Here is a 22,393-nt window from a genome sequence, read left to right as displayed (position 1 = left end):
ATGAAGCCATTGTGACGTATGAGAGTTTTGTGGCATTGAATCACCAAAAGATAAGGTGTTTTGTATTTTTTGGTCTTGGAATTAATGTATTATTTCAGATTTATTCTGCCCTACATGTTACATTATATATATCATCCAGACAGAATCATCTTGTCTAATAACAAGGATCATGACTAAAATAAGCTGCTGTGTGGACTCTCTTTATGTTTTAAATCACATGAACAATTGTGAATGCTCAAACGAACTCTAGACTCTGTGGCTGTGTAATGGAGTGTGTTGGTGCTCTTCTTACTGGTGTGGCCTGCTGGGAGCTGAAAAGCTGCTGAAGTTGGTGCTGATGGAGGAGGATCTGTCTGTGCTGATCGTTGAAATGCCTTGCCGCACTGCAAACACATGCATAAACCTTCATAAGCAAACTAAATTTTCATAATTTCAAAAACTTCTTGGTCATGGCCGCACAAAAGTATTACATATAAAATAAAACCACTCTGTATACTAAAGGAAAGAGACTGTTATCATAGCTAATGGTGTTTTTTTTGACAAAGGGAGGGCTGTTTAAACTGGACCTTGCTTCGAAAACATCAGCTGTTCAATGTTAAGTACACAATTCTGTTTCAGAGGCAGACGTACAGGTGCAAGGCACGCAGGCAGAGAAACAAAATGAGCAAGTGAGAAAGAAAAAGGTAAAGCAAGCCAATCCTCACCTGGTTTTCACAGTGGTCATGCTGCTGCATTCCAAAGCGCAAGCAAAAGAGAGATCGGGAAGCAGAAAAGATGAAGAAAATATGAATGCAGCACACAATGCCAAGTAATATGGATGAATCTAACGAACATGTCCAAGTCACAATTCATCCAAAAATGTAATTAAAATAATCAATTAAATAAAAAGTGAAATATATCAATACACCTTAATATATATTTTTCTTATATTTGTCCCAAAAAAAAAAGTCTTTAAAACAGCAGCATAAAATATTACGTTTTTTTAAAAAGTCAGTAAGATTTAAGCAGCAAAACCGTTTTTAACAAGAAATGTAAGTCATGTGACACTGATGAATGGAGTAATGGCTGCTGAAAATTTTGCTTTACCATCATAGGAATCACTTACATTTTATATTAAAATAGAAATCTTTCATGATATTCTTTCATAATAAACATTCATAATATTTCATAATAACAATACTGTTTTCACTGATCAAATAAATGTTATATATGGAAGCCCGCTTCCGCCACTGAATAAAAAATGGTAATTGCGAGTTTACATCTCGCAATTCTGACTTTTTCCTTAAAATTCTGTAATACAAACTCGCAAATTTACTTTTTTCGAATTATAAAGTCAGAATGGCAAGATATAAACTCGCAATTGTGAGAAATAAAGTCAAGAACTGTGAGATAACTCACAATTCTGACTTTCTTGCAAATACGAGTTTGTATCTTGCAATTCTGACTTTTTTCTCACAATTCTCAGAATTGCGAGTTATAAAGTCCAATTCTAAAGGGGGAAAAAGACTGATATGTTCTCAGAATTGAGTTTACATCTCACAATTCTGACTCAACTCACAATTGCGTGTTATAAAATCACAAGATATAAACTCACAATTCGGAGAAAAAAAAAAGAGTCTGAATTGTGAGATAAAAAGTCACAATCACATTTGTTTTTGATTTTTTTGTAACATATATAAAACATAACATTTCATTTCTCTTTTGCTATGGGGGTAAAATATGACCTGGCCAATTTCTTGAAGTTTTCATGAGATTTACCAACAAATCCACATCTTCATCAGTCTAAGGCGGCGAGTGCCAGTTCGTACCTGTTACTGAGACTGTTGGACATGGGCAGGGATAAGCTGGTAGCTGCTGAGGGGTGGGGCAAGGGGCTGTTATTCTGGGCCAGGCTGGGGGAGGTTTGGATGACTCCGTTTAGGGCGCCCACGATGCCACTCATGGGCAGGTGGTTCCCCTGCAGAGTGCCCATCAGACCCGTCACCCCGGCTATGGCAGGGAGGGTCGAGTTGGCATTGCCAGGCTGGACGACCACCCCGGCCATGCCGACTCCATTCACCTGCTGCTGGGGGGGACTGTGGGCCGCAGACGGAGGGGTGGAGAGAGAGGACGTGCTACTTCCACTACTATGGCCACCAGACAGGGGATGCTGAAAGAAAGAGAAAGAATAGAGAAAGCACAAGAGCGTGAGAGCGAGAGAGAAAAGAGAGGTCAACGTGAGAGAGGTGCCTCCTGTACCTGTCCAACCAAATAGATATAGCATCATTCCGATCAGATTTATGGTGCAAGTCATTTAAACATCACACAGCCACCAATTATCCCATGAATCTGTCATTACGATGCAATTACTTACTACACCATCACATCACTGCCACACACTCAACTATGTACAGATATACATAATATAACACTTGACTCAACTAAAGAGGTGCTCAGTCCCAGCAGATGGCATCTGCAGAGCAGGGGTAGAGGAAGTTACCTGAGTGGGCAAGGGTTGAGAGGACTCTGTTAAAACACTGCTGCCTAGCTGAATGCTCTTGCTGTGCAGCATGTCTGGAGGAGAGAGAGATTTTGCAACTTGACATGAATGCGGAGACCAGATTAGCTAGAGTTGAGCTGGGAGAGGAGGCTCCGTGAGCAGAACAGAGGGGGAGGAAGGGGGTCTGACGGGGGGTGAAAGGTGGGCTCGTGTGCGTGTATGTGTGAATATGTGGATCGGTGTGGGGGGTGGGATTAGACTGTGACGGTCCAGATGGAGTGTGTGAAAACTGTACGAGTAGACGAGAGGCAGAAGGTAGCGTGTGTCTAACCTGCGTGAGTGTTGCTGGGGTACAGAGGAGAGGAGGCAGTGGTGGCTGTGGTGCTCGCGGGGGTGAAAGGCACAGAGAGCTGAGCGCTCAAGAGCTGCAGTCGTTCTTTCTTCATGGTGAGAGTTCGGATTTGTTCCTCCAGGCGCCGGTTTTCCACCTGCAGCTGGTGCAGGGACTTCAGCATTCCCAGAACTGGACATAAAAGCGCACACACACACACAAAACATACGCATCAAGATTTGACAGCAAAATAGCAGTGGTTAAAAAACCACCGAGATGACCCAATACCACAAGCCCGAAAACTACACTGGCACACATGTGGTTCAAGACCTCCAGAAAAACTACAACGACAGACTTCCGCTCTCGGAGGATCACACGGCACTGATCGGGGGCCAGCAACCCCGAGCGAAATGCAAACCAGATGCAGTGTCAGCAAAACCGCACAACTGGTCTCATATCAGTGGTGAACAGAAACACAACCATCCTAGCGCTTCATGCTCCGTGTGTTTGTCAGACTTCCCCCCGTCGCCAGAAGAGCCTCTATCATAACAGAAACAGCTGCTGCTCATTCACACAATTGTGACACTACAAACCGACCTGCTGCTACTGAAAGATTTGCTACTACCTCTACTTAGCCGATCGAGAAACTACACACAGACAAAATACAGGTAATGAAGCTCATAATTACTGCGGTATTAACCAATGCATAAATTACACACATTATGGGGATATTCAAACCGGCATATTATTTGATTGACATGCAGTAAAATAAGGTTTATATCAGGGGTGCCCAAACTCGGTCCTGGAGGGCCGGTGTCCTGCAGAGTTTAGCTCCAACCCCAATTAAACACACCTGAACCAGCTAATCAAGCTCTTACAGGCATACTAGAAACTTACCAGCAGGTGTGTTGAGGCAAGTTGGAGCTAAACTCTGCAGGACACCGGCCCTCCAGGACCGAGTTTCGGCACCCCTGGTTTATATGATTTAATCATTTTTACTTTAAATAAAATATTTTCAGTGAAAGCAACAGACTCAGGTTTATCACTATGCATCTTGCACCCTGAGATTAAAATGGACAAATTAGACTGAATTTAAATGTAGCCCGTTTTCAATGACCATAATTAATAAAGGCTTTTAGCGTACTAATGAGAAATTAATTTAAAATGCCTTTTGATATCTCTACAACCTTCTTTAGCAAATCTGTAAACCCTCTCAGCTAGACTATGAAATTGTTATAACAGGAATTAATATTGATTTTACATGCAAATTAAAAGTCATCACAATGATGCTAGGGAGTGTTAAGTGGGTTTCCAGGACATTGCTATATGGTTACCAAGTTGTTCTGAGTGGGATTTAGCATGTTGCTATGTGGTTGCTAAGGTCTTCTGCGTGGTTATTTACTGACCCAGGTCAAAAGTGTCAACTTTCAAGTCTCTATGACATTCTGGTCTCTAAATTTGGTTCTGCTTTTTCGTGTTGAGCAGCTAAAAAAGACATTTGACAGGACTAATTTAAAAACATAGGCGCCAAAATTAACACTAGTGCAGGCTTAACACTAGTGCAGAAACAACAGTAGCATCAGCCATCATTAGAACTGACAGTCTCCTATGGCTCAACAACATCCCCAGCAAGACCAGCGCAATGACAACCACACAACACAACACAACACAACCAAACAGCTCTGTGCTTGAGTTGTGGTTTAATACTGTATACGGAAGCAACATGCATCATAAATGTGTAAGAAAGCCTCTCACCATCTCCTTGTGAGCCCTGTTGTTGGAGGAACTGCTGTCCTTCGTTCCATTGCCGGTCCAGCAGCTGGTCGATGCTGGTGGCCACTGGGGGCAACGTATCCGAACCAGATCCGAGCCCCGGAACCAACGGTCCTGACGAGTCATACCGGATATGAAGCCCACTTAACGGAGACCTAAAGTAATTTATAGAAAACAAGTGAGAAGTATATACACATCAAAATTCATCATCATGAATTTAAAATGGAAATGCATGTCAGATCTGTTCACATTAGTACAATTTAATTAATAAATAATCAGCTTTCGCTTATAAATACACACTAGGCTGCGCCTATATTAACAACATAGTTGAACTCCTGGTCTGGCGTCCTGCCTTCAGAGGCAGGCGCGCTGCTCAGTAAAGCCAAACAGAGTTCACAGCTCGTCCAAGTGAGAGAGCCAGGGCCTGCCTCTCTGACACCATAAATCTCAGTACGCTCTTGTTTGGACAGACAGCGATCCGTGTTATTATGAATGCATCCAACCCTGGGCTCTTCATCAGGGCTCTCGGGCGAACGTGAATCTATCTCTGGGGTAATTACGGCTGGGCTGAGATCTGCTCCACAAGGCAATAAATCTCCAGCACAGGACTGTGAAGCCATATCACCCTGCATGGCTGCTCCAGTGCGGATCACAGAAACAGCACATACAGATATTCGCATTTAATCTGACGATGGTGCAGAGCTCTTCTGAATGAGATTCATGGACATTTGGCACACTTTTAAGGCCCATTCACAAAGAATGTGTTTTTTAATATTTAAAAGCTTGAGTCAAATGGCAATTGAATTGGAAAAAAAGGCGTTTTTTTTTTTTTTTTTTTTTTTTTTTTTTTTTAAAGAGTTGACATTTTTAAATTAGGCAACCTGTTTTTAAAACACTTTGTCATGTGCGAGTCACTGCAAAAGATGCAAAATATGAGATCAGCAGACGAACACATTCATCTAGCACATTTACATAGAAAAACAATTGAAAAGCAACACTTTGGAATGCAAAAACCCGTTTAGTGTGAATGGTTTCTTGTACCTTCAGTATTGAAAATGCTGCCATGCAAACACACAAACTGACAAGCATGAGCTTATAGCGATATTGTGCTAAATGCATTTCTCGCACACATTTTGACAAAGAAAAAGACAAAACTCATCTAAATAGTCAAATACAGCATTTGAAAATAATGTTTTATATTAATACTAATATCCATACATTAAATATACTAAAGCAGCAATGAAAGTATACCAAATAAACCCACTTCTTAAATAAAGTGATCAAAATCAAATCAACATACCTTTTCAACCAAATATATTATATCCAGGAGGAATTTTTGTGCAGTATATATATATGCTTCCATATAAATCCGTTTTATATCCTCAATCACAGCACAAAAAAGGCCACATCTCAGGTTACAGAAAACTAATGCAATGTTTCTTTCTGCGTTCGAAGACATCGCCGCCACGTCGAACTCTGAAGCCGGTTTGTAACTGCGATATGGACAACAGCTGAGTGTTCAAAATGCCTGCTGTTCGGAAGGCGAGCGCACAAGGGAGGAAACGGAGTGAGTGAATGAGTGTGTTCTGTGGGGGAGGGAGGGAGGGCGAGTGAAATCTCAGAGCCTGGAGGAGGGGAAGTCTAGCTCTGGAATGTAAATAGGACTTACCGAGGGGAGAGGTTTGTCTTTGGCGAGTTTCCTCTTCTGGAGAAGCCGAGAGCTCCGTCTCCAAGCTCCTGATCTGAAAGGTAAACAGAGAGCAGTCGATAAGGAGCCGGTGTGAAGATGTGGGCGTTAGAGGAGCCTGGGAAATGCAGGGACGGGCAGCTCGATCCAAAGTGAGCCTGGTAGCCATCAGATCTTCCTCACAGAAATCCTTCTAGGGGCACAGAGTGGTCTCTCTGGCGGCTCAGCTTGCACACTGACACCACTGAGTGTGTCACTGAGTCACCTCTCTCTCTCTCTCCCCCTCCCTCCAGCTCATTCTTCCCCATGGAGGCTCCCATCACCCTGCCTGCAGGCCCCATGCCAGACACTGCTTTTCATTTTCTGCAGTGAAAGTAATGAATCACATATGCGCCTCGCCAAGCACAACCCTCTCCCCTCCTTTCTCTCTCTCTTTTTTTTTCTCCCCACCCCCCTCCAGTCACAGTTAGCCAATCCCATTTTTCTCTTCCTCCCTGCTTCCTTCCCCCCTTCTTTTCTGTTCTTTTTAACACTTTCCAGCCCACTACCACCTCGAGCGCAGGCTGGCTCCAGTGGGGGTGTGGCCACATCAGTACCCAAGGTCTGGTCTGACTTATTATGGTGCTGACCCCTTGCCTGACCCTGGATCAGCCCCGGGCTGCAGTGCAGACTGGACCTGAAAGCATCGGGTATCACTTTACAAAATAAAAAAAAGACAGAATGAACAGGGACTGAACGACACAGTGGAAACCTATGAGGAGCAACAGGTGACCAGCGTTGAGAGGAAATCACAAGCACTTTGCCAAAGTAAACAAGCCTTGTTTCACAGCCTCACGGATCCCATTATACATTTTTAGACTAGGGTTTTTTTAATTGACCAATGTCAATATCTAGACAACAGGGTGGCCAATGGCTGATATATACCTGACGTTTATTAAATGACAGCAAATTAGATGAGGTGTAAGAAATATGCTCAATTTTGATAAAATATTTATTAAAAAATGCACTAAAAACAATAATGAATATATTATTACCATTAATTTATATGATACATTATACAAGATATTATAACTGATTTACATTTAGAATACATTTATATAATTTTTTTATATTATAACTATAAAGTTATACGTACGTCTGTGTGTACACAACCACAGACAACCATTCAAAGTTTCTTATGCTCTCCAAGGTCGCATTTATTTGATCAAAAATACAGTAAAACAGTAATATTATAAATTATTATAATTAAAATTGAAAATCTAAAATATATCTTAATATATTTTAAAATGTAATTGCAAAGGCAAATTTTCTGAATTTTCTGTAGCCATTACTCCAGTTTTCAGTATCACATGATCTTTCAGAAATCATTGTAATATGCTGATTTGGTACTAAAAAACATTTCTGGTTATTTTCCAATGTTGAAAACAGCTGTGCTTATTGATATTTTGGTGGAAACTGTTAATATTTTTTTCAAGATTCTTTGATGAATAAAAAGTTCAAAAGAACAACATTTATTTGAAATATATCTTTTTTAAACTATTTATAAATGCCTTTACTGTCACTTTTGATCAATTTAATACATTCTTGCTGAATAAAAGTATTAAATACTTTAAAAAAATTCTTACTAAACTTCAGAACGAATGTATCTCAAAATGTCGACATATAAGCCAAATCGTTAACCTGTTCAATATATATGCCCTACTTTATAAGTGCTGCGCTGTAAACTAATGCCAGACAAGAGCTGGGCTTATGCTAAGAGCATGCAAGCTTTCCAGTCTCGAGCGGTGGTCTCTTTAAGGATGGATGTTCTTCCTCCTATTGTTAGTCAAATGACCCCCTGACCTCTGTTTGAGGAGGAGGCCATGACTGATCCATTATTCCTCAAAGGCTGTGTTCCCCTTTTTTCCTCTCTCTCTCTCTCTTGCTTTCAACTGGTCCCCACCCCAACCCCCATGATGGGGTCCTGCAAGCCCATTTGCTCATGAGCGAGACCCCAGGGATTAGGCAGGGTCCGGGGAAAGTGTTGAGTAGTCCGGGATGAAGGGAAGAAGGCGGGAGAGGATGAGTGTAAGGTAAGCCTGCCTCCTAAACCCAGGGCAATTCAAAATGTCGACATATAAGCCAAATCGTTAACCTGTTCAATATATATGCCCTACTTTATAAGTGCTGCGCTGTAAACTAATGCCAGACAAGAGCTGGGCTTATGCTAAGAGCATGCAAGCTTTCCAGTCTCGAGCGGTGGTCTCTTTAAGGATGGATGTTCTTCCTCCTATTGTTAGTCAAATGACCCCCTGACCTCTGTTTGAGGAGGAGGCCATGACTGATCCATTATTCCTCAAAGGCTGTGTTCCCCTTTTTTCCTCTCTCTCTCTCTCTCTTGCTTTCAACTGGTCCCCACCCCAACCCCCATGATGGGGTCCTGCAAGCCCATTTGCTCATGAGCGAGACCCCAGGGATTAGGCAGGGTCCGGGGAAAGTGTTGAGTAGTCCGGGATGAAGGCGGGAGAGGATGAGTGTAAGGTAAGCCTGCCTCCTAAACCCAGGGCAATCCCCTCTGTGTCATCACTGCGGTCATTGTGCAGATTAATGAAATGTTTGAGTGGTAGCATGCTTCATTTAACAGGTATGCACACTTTCAGCTTTCTGTCCTGGGGAGTTTTGTTCTCTGCCTCTCCCTCTCTCTGCGACCCGAGGAGGTTAGGAGGGGGGATACAGCTGACCACACATTCCATATGCACAGGGGAGCGGAGAAAGAATGGGAGGATGAGGAGAAATGGGAGAAGAAAACACGAAGCAGGAGGAATGGATTTAGAGAAAGTAATCCTGCGCCAGTGGGAGGTACCCTAGGGCTGAGCGATTAATCGAAATCGAATCAAAATCGCGATTTGAGACGTTGCGATTTCCTAATCGTAAAGCCTGTGATGTGGACGCGATATTACTCTGTTCCAGAGCATATGCATGACTGCCAGCCTTGAGTTGCAGTCTTACTAACCAATAGAGTGAGCGCACCTCCGTTCTCCTCAATCAGCACTGCTCTAGCCAACTGCGTAAACACCCACCATTAAAAAAAAAACGGAAAGCGGGACGGGAGAGAGATAGAGTGGGATTATGGCATCTACTGGGTCAGATCGATAGTTAGGCAAATTAAAACTAAAGAAAACCGTATGCAATTTAAGCTTCGAAATGACAGACAACGAACAAAAGAGTAAAAAAAGAGCTGCGTCACAGCGCATATCAAAAGCTCCCGTATCGGTTCTGTTTTCAGTACTGGAGAATAAAAGATACATCACGGACGAGCCGTTCATGCTTGCCGCACTCACGCAGCCTGTCTTGTAATGCTCGTTTATACTCGCACCCGGCTCCACAAGTCTCCACGAGCGCATCTGGCAGTATGGATGAGGCTTGACGCACGCGCGCAACCTGTGTCAACTCGCGCCTGGCTCCGTGTTTAAAACGAATGTAAATTCAGTCTAACTGGCTTGCTAATTTCACTTGGATGAAATAAAACATTCAGCACATTTTCCACTTTCTCTTAAAATCCCAAATACTTAAAATGAATAAATCAGCCTATGTAACATATGTAATACTTTAATAACTGACTTAAGATATACAGTTCTTTATTTATAAAAAAATAAAAGATGATAAAACACCATGTCAGCTGTATTTCCTGTGAGCCAGGAGAATTGGCTGAGCCAGCAACAGCAGATCCACAGCCCTGAACAACATACAGACCATGTGCTTCTGCAGCTAATTATTTAATCCAATTAAGCCATTTCCCTAATAATGGTTGGGATTGGTTGCGGTGTTACTTCTGAGGTAGCAGCATATGTGCAACAACAAACTTGGTGCATGGTGTAAACCACAGAATGGTTCACATGATTTGCACTTAAATAACACTTTCGCAGTGGAACAATGTTGTAAATAGCAGGGAACTGTTGGAAAAGTTGAAGAATTTTTACTCAGATTTTACATAAATATAGATGATTACTTGTTTATTCCAATTTACAGACGACACTACCATTGATTCAGCTAGGATGCAGTATATTGATCAAAAGTAAAAGAAAATTCATTTATTAGAAAAGGTTTCTATTTCAAATAAATGTTGTTCTTTTGAACAACAACAAAAAAATCCTGAAAAACTGTTTCACATCTTCCACAAATCGCTTAAGCACTGTTCAAAATTGGTAATAACAGTAAATGTCCCTTGAACACCAAATTAGCATATTAAATGATTTCTGAAGGATCATGTGACATTAAAGCCTGGAGTAAATGCTGCTGAAAATTCAACTTTGTCATCACAGGAAAAAATTACATTTTAAAATATATTAAAATTAAAAACAGTTAATTTAAATTGTAATAATATTTCACAATATTAATGTTTTTACTGTATCTTCCATCAAATAAATATAACCTTGGTCCTTTTGAAAAAAAAAAAATGCATAAAGACATGGACTTCATACAACAGATTCTAAATATTCGGTCCTTTCACTCACTGCTTATTTTCATGAAATCAATAAATTCTTTCCTTTTCCTTTGTTCGCTTTATCTACATCAAGGCCTTATCTGATCCAAACAGGAAATAACACTAGCTGAAATTACAATGTATTGGATTTCTTGCTCTGTTCCTATAGAATAATGTCTTTATGTCTAACTTAAAGATTTCTGACCATACTGGACTAAAACATAGGAAATCACACCTAAAAGTGACCAGTGAATAGACAACCATACAATGCCAACGTTTAAACCAACCTTGAAAACATGCTTCCCATTATGGATCTTCTGCTAACAACTAAGGATATAAAAATGTGATTTATGGTCCAAAGACATGTAGCAAAAGGTACTTTAATCCTAACCGTGATATTGAATTTGAACTGCCTTAACTATATATATTAAAAAAACTGTTTAATAACAAAAAAAAAAGAATTATTATTAATTATATAATAAAAAATAAAAATAATTAATATAAATGGAATGGCTAATATTTTTCTCAAGTCATTTAGGGGGGGGGGGGTTACTACTAAAAAAAAAATGTATATCCTACATTCCCCTGGCCCCTCACGGCCCCCCAGGCCCTCCCCATTCCTCAGACTCCTCTTTCAGGCCGTGTGGAGAGAGGAGGGAGCATGACCAGTGTGAAGAGAACCCCTCATCCCACTACACAGCTCTCTGTCCAGCCTGTCAGCCCTCATCCCGTCAGCGAGCCGGGCTCAATGCGCCCGCACAGGGAAAGGAGGGACAGCTGGATTGTTTGAGGCTTAGGGCTCTCAGCACCATTGTGGAGGTTAACGAAGAGTGGGACAGAGGTGGGCCTAGGGGGTGTGCGCTGGGGTCGAAGGTCACTACTGCCCTGCTTGCAACCACTGAATTTTTTCATCCGACCATTCTTCAATCCACAAAGGGAGAGTTAGGGATGGAGAGGAAAAAAAAAAAAATTGCAAACACCTCAGGGACAGTCATGCTGACGGAATAAAGGATGATTGTTTGCACAGATTATATTTGCTAAAACACCATGTTATATATCTAATAAAAATTCATTCTATTCCTGACCCCGGGCATAGTTTTAAAAACGTCACCTGTTTACTGATCAGCTAATTACAACCTAGTGAAGAAAAAAGCTCATTGTATTAAATCTCCCATACCATAAAGCTTAGGGACTAATGGGGGATATATATTTGCAAGCGTGCGTAAGGAGGGGCTCGACTGCTGGGAGCCCTGCAGCATTAAGGCCATCAGTGGGTCTACTTCATCTCCTAATGTAAGGCCACCCTGCCTGCAGAGAGGGCAGATCTGCACAAACAAAGCCCTGTTGCCTGGAAACGACCGGTTGCTACAGCAGCGCAAGTCAAGACAAAGATGCTCAGGAGAGCGGCAGAGACGGTGCTCAGTCTCTAGTGCGCTTCCAAAGGGCCCATTTGGAGCTGTGCTGGGAGCCTGTAAGAATGACTTGACTTTATTATTGTCATCTGAACACATGCAGTAGGGATTCTAAAGTCACTGATTCATGAAGGTATTTGTAACATTATGCATTTATTTAATATTTCCAATAAATGCTGTTCTTTAAATGTTTCTTGAGCACCAAATCAGCATACTACAATGATTTCAGAATAGCTACTTTAAAGCTGTTTTCACTGTATTTTTCATTCAATTAATGCAGCCTTGGTGAGCATAAACATTTTCTAAACAAAAACATTTAAAAAAAAATCTTACCAACTTCAAATTCCTATACATATATAAAATTACTGACTCAAAGCAATAATAAAATAGCCAATATAAAAGCAATTACGGCACTTTTCTCACAGTTTCATTCTGTTTATTTGACCACACATACTGCTCTGACTAGCTAATGCAAACACAATCGAAACACCCTGACGTTCATCCGTTAAGACCATATACTTCAGCAGCCTAGTCATAAATACCCTAAATGCCTCAAAACACTGTCTTTCAAGAGCTGAAAAATTAGGTCTGAAGTGACGAACTTTACTTCTCACACTGACATGTTATGTACCATTGTGGCCCTAACACGGCCTCCTTCATACTGTTAATATACTGCTGCAATTATATAAATATTGCATTAGCACAAACCCTGGCACTTGCGAACCAAATTAATTTGTTCTGTAAAAAGAAAAAATCCTGTCACAAAGAAAAATACGAGTTACTTAATACATAAATAGCTGCAGCCAACGTTTACATCTGAGCCTTTTAGGAGTTAATTACTATTTGTGCCATGAACATGCTCAAACAGCATTTATCTTGATAAAACTGGAGCAAATTAGCACACAGTACAAAGATGATGAGTATAATTCTATTTAATTGGTTAATTTTGTGAGAGATGATGTATAAAGGATACGTGTGAGCTGAAAGCTCTGTGCAATTATCAGTACAATCTTTCTTCGCAGATGTTGCTTTTTTTAAATAAAATCTAGGTATGGACTTTTTGCAGATATACACTTCTGTTCAAATGTTTGGTGTTGGTAAGATTTTTAAATGCTCACCAAGACTGCATATATTTAATAAAAACAGTAATATTTTGAAATATTATTACAATTTCAAATAATCTATTCCTGTGATGGCAAAGGTCATTACTCGAGTCTTCAGTGCCACATGTTCCTTCAGAAATCATTCTAATATGCTTATTTAGTGCTAAAGAAAACCATTCTTTTTCATTATCAATGTGTAAAACAATTATGCTGCTTAATATTTTGTAGAAATAGTAATATGTTTTTTTCAGGATTCTTTGATGAACAGAAAATTAAAATGAATAGCATTTATTTGAAACAAATATTTACATGTCTTTACTGTCACTTTTGACCAATTTAATGCAACCTTGGTGAACAAAAGTACTAACTTCTTAAAAAAAAAAAAAAAAGACCCTTAAATTTTTTAACCGCATCATATTTGCAAATGAATCTCTTAATTTAAAAGTTTTTAAAATTTTAATCAAAACAAAAACACCTCGTACAAAGATTTAATTTAGCCTGGAGTCATTAATTTGCCCATTTCCACAAAATCAAACCAAATGGGTACTGAAATAATCAAACAATCACATACAGAGTGAGCACTGAGCATGAATACATAATAAGGTCCATTAAACACTCACATGTGTGGATGAGGTGCTGGTGAACAGGGCGGTCGGGGGCAAAGATGTGAGAGTGGGCATGGAAGTGACCACTGACTGATGAGCAGGTAACTCGGAGTTGGATCCGGACAGAGACCCTCCAAACACAGCACTGGGCAATGGGCAGGCTACATCGCTACTGCTGGAGTACACACCTGCAAAAAGACAGCAATTACAGCAAATGATTAACGTAAAACAGCACACTTTCAATGATAATCACTTGGCCAAACAGTCTCTTTTGATTCCCACCGAGTCAAAAATAACATTGTCTTGTTTATCAGGAGATCTGACATAGCAACTGGGGGATGTGAAACAAATCAACGCAGGTTATGACCTGTAATCTCGTGGTAAACGCAAAGTTTTAATAGCTGTAAGGGCAACCTCTGTCCTCCAATATACCTTCACTGGTTATCTATCTATCTTTGCCGCTGCCCCTGAGATGAACTTTGTGGACTTTGAATGGCCTGTCTGACCAGGCCCTCATCACAGCAGACCTCGAGAGCGAGCACAAAGCATTTTGGAGTCCTCTCAACATGCACTCTGCACCGGCCTCCCAGTGACCCAGAAAACAGTTCCCTGAATCTGACGACTCACTATTTCTTCTGTAAAAATGACTGAGGGCTTTTCAGGCGGGGCTGGGGAGGAGTGCGGCCCATTCATATTTATGTGCCGGTTCATGACATGCACGCGGTTTGTTGTTGCTGTTGTTTTATTGATTTTTTCTCTCTCCCTCCTCCCCTGCCACCATCTCAAATAAACCCAGCTGATGGCCCAGGCTGACCCGTTGCAGGAACGAGAGAGGCCCCCTTGCCACACAAAGGAATGAATGGCTCGCGGCAGTCTACATTCACTGGTGAAACAAGGAAACATTGTTGGGCGGAGAAGTACCACGTGAAGCATTTACAGTACCAAGCTTCAAACTCCACATAGGAAAGATGTAATAGAGAAAGGAAAGCTTAGACATCGCTGTGTCACGGTATTCCATTTAATCCCAATTGGTTTTACTTTTGGGAGATTTTGGGAGACCAACAGCTAACTTGGCTCATTAATGATTAGATTAATCTTTAAATCATCATGTTGCTCTGGTAATCTGGTTAATAATTAACATTTCAGAATAGGTCAACCAAGGGAGCATTTGATTAGAGGTTACTAGACATGAACGACCAAACAAAGCAAGGACAAGGATCCTGTTATCTGGTGCTGATCGAACGGGCCCGATCGATCAGGACTTAACATCTCCTCCTGAAACCCCCCTTATCAAATCAGAGGAAGAGAGGGGAAATTTCAAATTAGATTAGCCAGCATTTCAAGTCAAACCCCTGTCTCCTCTCTCAGCAGAAAATCCATGCGAGTTCAGAGGGAGGTTAATGACGAGGCTCAGAACCTGATAAGGATCCTCGGCACTTTCCTTACGGACGGAGAGAAGAAAGCAGGGACTGATTCGAGGTATTGTTGCACGCCGGCAGAACATATTTAGGCCTTTGACGTTGCAGATGTTTTTAATTTAAATGTGCTATCTTGAGCAGTGATCGATGTCTTGAAGTGTTTTGTGTTGGGTTACTAGCTTCAAGATATGTTCTATCACAAGCGAACAGACGGGCTTGACGTTTCTAAAGCATGCCGGCCGAAAGTGAAGATAAGTTACAGCGCATGGCTGCAGTTAATGCAGCAAACGCATGCTTTGCTCATGAATGTTTATTCGAATGAACAGGACGGCAGCATAGTTTCATCCCGAGCAATAAATCAAGGCTTAAAGGGATAGTTCACCCAAAAATGAAAATTCTGTCATTAGGGGCTTTCACGCCTCCTAGTTCTAGGAACTAGTCAGCAGGGTCGTTCCTAGAGAACCAATTTCTCCCTCGGGCCGTTTTCCTGGTTGCATTTGCACCGGCAGCAGGAACTCTGAAGCGGCCGACAGCGACGTCTTTATTCACAACATTTATGAACGTCAATAACCAGAGAATGGAGGACACGTGATCTGAGCTGTTTTTGTAGTGTGTCATGGGTTTTGTGATAACGGAGATGGAATGTAAACACAATTTAGGCGAATTAATGAGCATGAAAATCTGACTAAAATCTCCTATGACAACTTGCAGTGTTATCATTGAAGAACATATCACTGCAGACAACAGGTAAATGCCATTATCGCTGTTTCCCATGATCGTGGAGAAAATATTTTTACATGGCCGGGTAGCTGGTGTTTTGTATGCGTTTTGCCAATCAGTGTACACTTATGTGACTGATAGTTCCTATAGAACTGTTTTAGACCCTGCTCTGAAGTAGGAGCTAATTTAGTGTCTTCAAACGTTTCTAGAACTGAAAGCCCCTATTATTTGACTTTAGTCTGTGAAACAAAAAAGCTATTCTGAAAAATGTCTCAATGTTTTGTGTCCATATAATGAAAGTCAGTGGGGTCCAAATGTTGACTTTCAGTGTGTGGATTAAAAAAAAAAATGGTTAAAACATACTTCAATATTAACTCGTGTTCAAAAATGGAATGGAAATCATACAGATACACTGTAACATGTTTTTGCATTTAAAAACGCAAGACGCAGGACAATGAAAAGGAAAAAGCAAGGTCTTGAGACATGCATTTTAAATCGTTGAACTTATTATAACTTGATTCCCGCATTTTTAGAGCGCTAGAGTATGTTTTCATTCAAAAACAAAAGAAAAGCAGCTCCAAATCGGCCTGTTTGTGTGAACAGCCTTCAAAGGCTGGAATACACTGCACAACTTTTGCCCCGATTTGCAGTCTGGAGGAGTCGACGCTAGTTGCTGAAAGTCAGAACCAGCCTGCAGATTTTGGGCAGTCAGAGTTGACATTTCACAGAAATATTTGTCATGCATCTCCTAGCAACAAGGCACATGTTTCTACGTGAGTTTGTTGTGTTTGGAATAACTTCAAAGTCTGGTAGTGTGTGATCATCAGTCCTTTAGTGTATATTGCCCAGTTGTCTTCTGCAACCCTAGTGTTTTCAAATCTGTTTAGGATTTAAACGTTGTACAGGAGCATTCCAGCCTTTACAGAACATTGCACTCATCTGTCTCACCAAGCTTTTCTTTCCAATTTCAGAGGGAAACCAATAAGAATCGTTCTCCCCCTCTCCAAATAACACCCTATAAAGTCCTACACCCGGCCGGAGCTGAGATGGATGTTTGCATTTAATAATAGCCTCCCCCTGTTCCCCCTGATAAACCAGCCATCCAACAAAAAAAAAAAAGAGCTGGAAGCCGTTGAGGGAGGGTGAGACAGATAGATGAGGTGGAGCACTCTGCTGTAGCCCTGCATTAGCCATGGCTAAATATTTACAGTCCAGCCAAAGGCCAGGAACAGGTGAGGGCAGGGACGGGTGGGAGAACGAGTCCCAAACAAACACAAAAAACCCATATGGCCTTGAGAGAATGGACAGGGTGATAGTGAGATGGTACATAGTAGGGAATGACAGAGAAAAAGATACACCAGAGTTTTCAAGTTCTGATCAGAAGGAAAGGAACAACAAAACAGCCAGATGGTTGCCAAGTAACAGGGCAGCACCACAGATAAGGTCCCTTTAACATTATACCTGCCATGCATACGCGGAGCACTTATGTCAAGGGTGAGATTTAGCAGGTGAGAGAGAGAGGAAGTGCCTGCAAATGAGTGAGAAAGAATGGTGTGACCATGTATTTAGGTGTTCTGGCTCCAACTCAATGAGCGGGAAAGCCAGTAGGGGTCAGGGCATTTCTACACACTATCTCAAGCCGGCTCACTCTAGATCCCGAGAGAAGACAACGTCAGGGAGGAACAAATAAAAAAAATGTAACGAATTGCCAGTTACAGGCTCCTTCCCTCCTCCAGCTCCCTCGGGCTCAACAGATTAATGTGCATCTCTATGGAGATTCAGCGGGCCACTCTAAGCTCTCAATCAGGTAGGAATGAGGAAGCACTTTAGAGAGCACCTCCATCCACTTTTACCCTAATGAGCTTCAGCACAGACCAAAACAACATCGTGCTGGTTCCCAGGCTTCTCTTCGAGAAGAGCGGACCTCAAATGGATTTCTTTTATTCTTTTTAAATAAACAGAGATGGAACAAATTGCGATTCAGGGAAAGATTAAGATGAATTACATGAATTGAACTGAATGCAATATTGAAAAGACCCTCCATGTGTAATTTCTGAAAAATAATTATGTCAGCCAATTTATAATAGCCTATGTTTGTAGGCTTCCGTGCACAATAAATAAGAGTCCATGAAAAAAGAAAAAGCTGGGAAATATTAGGAGAGAATTTTTAGATTTATTAGTATGTAACATTAAAAAGAAAAAAAATTCAGTTATGGTAGACGTCATATGTAATTTGAAAGGAATGAAAATGAGGATGTGGAAGATAGAAAAAAAAACAACAGCAACAACATGGGCAACAAAAGGACCTCAAAGTCAACAAGAAATAATGTTTACAACCCTTCCTACATCTGTACTATGATGCATTTCAGAATGAAATTAACTTGACTGGATAAGCTAAAGTGGTCTCAATATGGCAGATGGTTAAAAAAACAAGAAAGGTTGGTGACGTCAGCTGAAAGTCACTTGAAAGCAAGGATGAAAACGTGTTTTCTTTGGAATAATGCATACTAGGGATGCACAACACAGCAGTACCAAACTGGTTAGTTTTATTATCAAATAGTTTTTTCTTTCAGTCCATATATGTACATGCCTAAATTCATATTTAGCATTGAAAACTACTTTTCGTTGATCGTGATAAATAATTTAGCTCAAAAACAAAATCACGAATATTAATCACAGTTGTTTTCATTTGAGAATTTTTTTTTTTTTTCCGATTTCATCAGTATTATTGCATTTTCACGAAAGCTCTAAAAAAAAAAAAACACTAGGAAGAAAATGTATCCATCCAAGTGAAAAATTCTGACTGGGGATTTCAACTCTTTACATCTGGCAACCGCAAGCATTAAAACTAGTTGAGGCTTATCATCAATGCAAGATAACAAAAATGTCAAATAAAAATAAAAAGTTTCAGGATAAATAACCAGCAAGCCAATATTGTAGACGACTATGCTTAATCGCGAGAAGCATACAATTGTGATCACAATTAAAATGATTAATCGTGCAGCACCAAGTAATTCCTATGCCCCGTTATTGTTATTATCTATAATAGGAAAATATACATTGTTATTAGCGAGAATTTTATTATATGTGCATCACAAAATTCACAAAAAAAATTTAATTTTATTTTGACTTTAAGACTGTAGACCATAGCAAAACAAATAAAACATGGACAGCATTTACCCTGACTAAGATCTGCTCACCTGGTCCAGCAGGTGGGGAGCTGACAGTCATACCCTGTAAGCTTCCATTCCTGAGGAGGGATGGGGACTTCTGAATCCCCAGACTGCTGCTACCAGCACCCACTGCTCCCACACCTCCGGTACTGCTGACTGCACTCCCGCGGCAGGCCATAGTGCTCAAGGAGGATGGCGAGGGGGAAGTGGATGAGGGCATTGTGGAGCCATGCTCTCCCGTATCAGTGGTTTTACTGTCCTGGGTAGTGAAGCACGGTCCATACCGGTTCCTCCAGTTCCCTCTCTTCTTCTTCTTCACGCCATCCTCGCCAGTAGATGAAGATGATGTTGCAGAGGAAGAGGATGAGGAGGGCTGGGGTCGTTTGTAGCCTGCTGAGGCCAGGCCTCCCAGCTCTCCGGACGGGTGACAGTTTTCGTAATGCTTGCTTGCGCTTGAGCTTTGGGGGAGGGACATCATGCCGAAGGTGTTAAGAGCCACCATGCCTTCAGAGGCTGTGCTTTCTGCACCACCCTTCATGTGGCAACGGCTAAAGGATGGAGGCGTGTACGAGTCGCCAGCCCTAAGGCTGGGATCAGAGAAGCTGAGGAAATCAGATGTGGGCTGAACCACAGACCCACTAGTGGCTGATTTACTGCTGCTGCTGCCTAATAAAAGACCTGCAAGAGAAAAAGGAAGACATAAAGATGAAAGCGCACCTTAATATCACAACCACATTAACAAAGAGACAGCATAAACCACCAGAGAGGTGGCATGTGGTCATAAAACTAAGACCTTTTGTAGCCACAATTTTGTAAATGCACACAAACACAGCACAGCTGGAATGCTAAACCGAACAACAGCAGAACAATCATCTTTACTAAGCACTTGTAACACTGTAGCACATAAACCAATCAATTTTAGTGCAAAATAGTTCAAAACTTCTGCCTTATTATATACTATCATCAAAAATATGGGTTCAGTTTTTTTATATATTTGAAATGTGACTTATTCCTGTAATGGCAAAGCTTTTCAGCCATTACTCCAGCTCTACATGATCGCTCAGAAATCATTTTAATATGCTAATTTGGTGTCAAAGAAACATTTCTTATTATTATAAATGGTGAAAACAGTTGTGATGTACTTTTTGTGAAATCCATGATACATATTTCCTTAAGATTTTTTAATAATTAGAAAGTTCTAAAGATCAGCTTTCACTTGAATTAGAACTCTTTTAGAACATAAAATTTTTTTTTTGTCCTGATCTGTTAACTTACTCAAAACTACAATGACTTGGCTTGAAAATAACATTTTAGATATGCACTTTTACATGTAAGGTGTAAATGTAAATGCATGAAATACGGTGCACACATACTTCAGCTGAAAATGACACAGAAATGTTCATTTCCAGAAACATGCATACAAACATTTTTAAGAACTCAGCACATGTTTTAAATTAGATTTTAAAAAGATTCTCCTTTCCTTATCAAGGACCCTCTTATTTATCATTGACAATGAATACAATTTAAAATTATTCTACGAAAAAACCCAAAAAGGCTGGCTAAAATCTCTACAAAACCAGAAAATAATCTACAGAACCTGAAATCAAGCAATGCCATCATCCTCCACTCCTAGGTGGGCCAGTCAAACTTGCAGGAAGCCAAACAATCAGGTAGGCTATGTAGGCAGGCAAGAAGGGTGACCCAGATCTAGGTGTTCATTCAGACCCTCCCCTCAGGCAAGGACTCGTCCTTTAACCAAAGCCAGAGAAACAACTCCGACATGCATGTTTTTACAGCTGTGGCAGGAGGCTGCTGAGGCTTTACTTCCCAATTTTACTACACGGTCTATCCCTTGAGCCTCCCGCTAACATTAAAACACGCACAGAGCTTGCATGCCAGTTAACACGTCTCGAAGATAAAGCAATGTCACACAAACAGCTGCCATAACCAACAGATAAGCAGCATTCTGTATTCTTTCCAAAACACATCCAGGAAGTTCTGCTATATCTTATCGCTGGATCCTAGATTAAACACTGCTATAAATTTCCTGCCATTTCTCTCTGCAAAAAATGTGTGAAAAAGAGCTGAATATCAAGATCTTTTGCCTGCATCAATGAGAGGAGCTTTAATTACATTATTACCAAAACCAGGAAAAACTAACACAAAGTGTGAAAATATGCAGCCAATTAGTTTGTTAAATTCAGACACAAAAATATTAAGTAAAGTTATGGCTAAGAGGTTAGAAGGTACACTATCAAATTTAATAGGAGAGGATCAAAATGGTTTTATACAACGTAAGGCAAACATTTCACAATGTTCGAAGAGTCCTAAATATTCTTTATGAACAGAGGGGTGAACGAGATACTGCTCTACTATCATTGGACGGCGAAAAGGCCTTTGATCGGGTTGAATGATCTTATTTGTTTGATATATTGGTCAGATTTGGTTTTGGTGAAAGGTACTGTAGGTGGGTTAGATTACTTTATAATAGTTCTACAGCAGAAGTGTTGACAAATAATATTGTTTCAAAACCATTGTAGGTGGGTTAGATTACTTTATAATAGTTCTACAGCAGAAGTGTTGACAAATAATATTGTTTCAAAACCATTTAGCGTATCAAGAGGGTGAAGACAAGGTTGTACTCTTCTTTTTGCCATCTCCATCGAGCCTTTTGCAATAGCAGTAAAAAAACATGTGGAATTAACAGGCATTAAGATTGGACAGATAGAACCTAAAATTGCGTTATTCGCTGATGATGTCATTCTTTTCCTAAAGCATCTTGATACATCAATACCTGCTTTATTAGATCTTATCAGTACATTTGGCAAAAATTCTGGATACAAGATTAACAATTCTAAAAGTTCTATTCTATATCTAAATGAGATTGACAGACAGCAACCTAGTAATTGTGTTGCAACCTTCAATATAGTTGACCGTTTTACATACTTGGGTATAAAAATTGTACCAAAACTAGGAGATGTTGTGCAAGTAAATTATGATCCACTTCTTGAAAGTGTTAGTAGCTCTATAGAAAGATGGATATCCTTACCCATATCTTTAATTGGTCGAATAAATATTTTGAAAATGAATATTGTCAATATATTCCAGAACATTCCTCTGCCTCCCCATAAACATCTATTTTAACGACTTAAAAAAATGTCCACTAAATTCATTTGGAATAACAGATGTTCCAGACTCCGTCTGACACTTCTATATTTGCCATATGACAG

General features: G+C 40.4%; 1 protein-coding gene across 1 annotated transcript in view; it reads right to left on the bottom strand.

Annotated features, from left to right (window-relative positions):
* LOC107595146 (protein AF-10-like) overlaps positions 1 to 22,393 on the bottom strand; it is a 51,692-nt gene that overhangs the window by 2,564 nt on the left and 26,735 nt on the right. Inside the window, exons 10-19 of the mRNA XM_016285484.1 lie at positions 19,191 to 19,841; positions 13,868 to 14,040; positions 6,912 to 6,946; positions 6,253 to 6,444; positions 4,566 to 4,738; positions 2,811 to 3,002; positions 2,480 to 2,553; positions 1,809 to 2,149; positions 705 to 728; positions 293 to 383 (exon numbers count right to left, since the gene is read on the bottom strand). Coding sequence (XP_016140970.1) covers positions 293 to 383; positions 705 to 728; positions 1,809 to 2,149; positions 2,480 to 2,553; positions 2,811 to 3,002; positions 4,566 to 4,738; positions 6,253 to 6,444; positions 6,912 to 6,946; positions 13,868 to 14,040; positions 19,191 to 19,841 — 1,946 coding nt within the window. The remainder of the gene's footprint in view (positions 1 to 292; positions 384 to 704; positions 729 to 1,808; positions 2,150 to 2,479; positions 2,554 to 2,810; positions 3,003 to 4,565; positions 4,739 to 6,252; positions 6,445 to 6,911; positions 6,947 to 13,867; positions 14,041 to 19,190; positions 19,842 to 22,393) is intronic.

This window comes from Sinocyclocheilus grahami, unplaced genomic scaffold (assembly GCF_001515645.1).
Source record: "Sinocyclocheilus grahami isolate Dianchi unplaced genomic scaffold, SAMN03320097.WGS_v1.1 scaffold197.1, whole genome shotgun sequence".
In the NCBI taxonomy this organism is placed as follows: Eukaryota; Metazoa; Chordata; class Actinopteri; order Cypriniformes; family Cyprinidae; genus Sinocyclocheilus; species Sinocyclocheilus grahami.
Note: the sequence above shows the minus strand (reverse complement) of the source record. Positions and strands in the feature narration are given on the sequence as shown.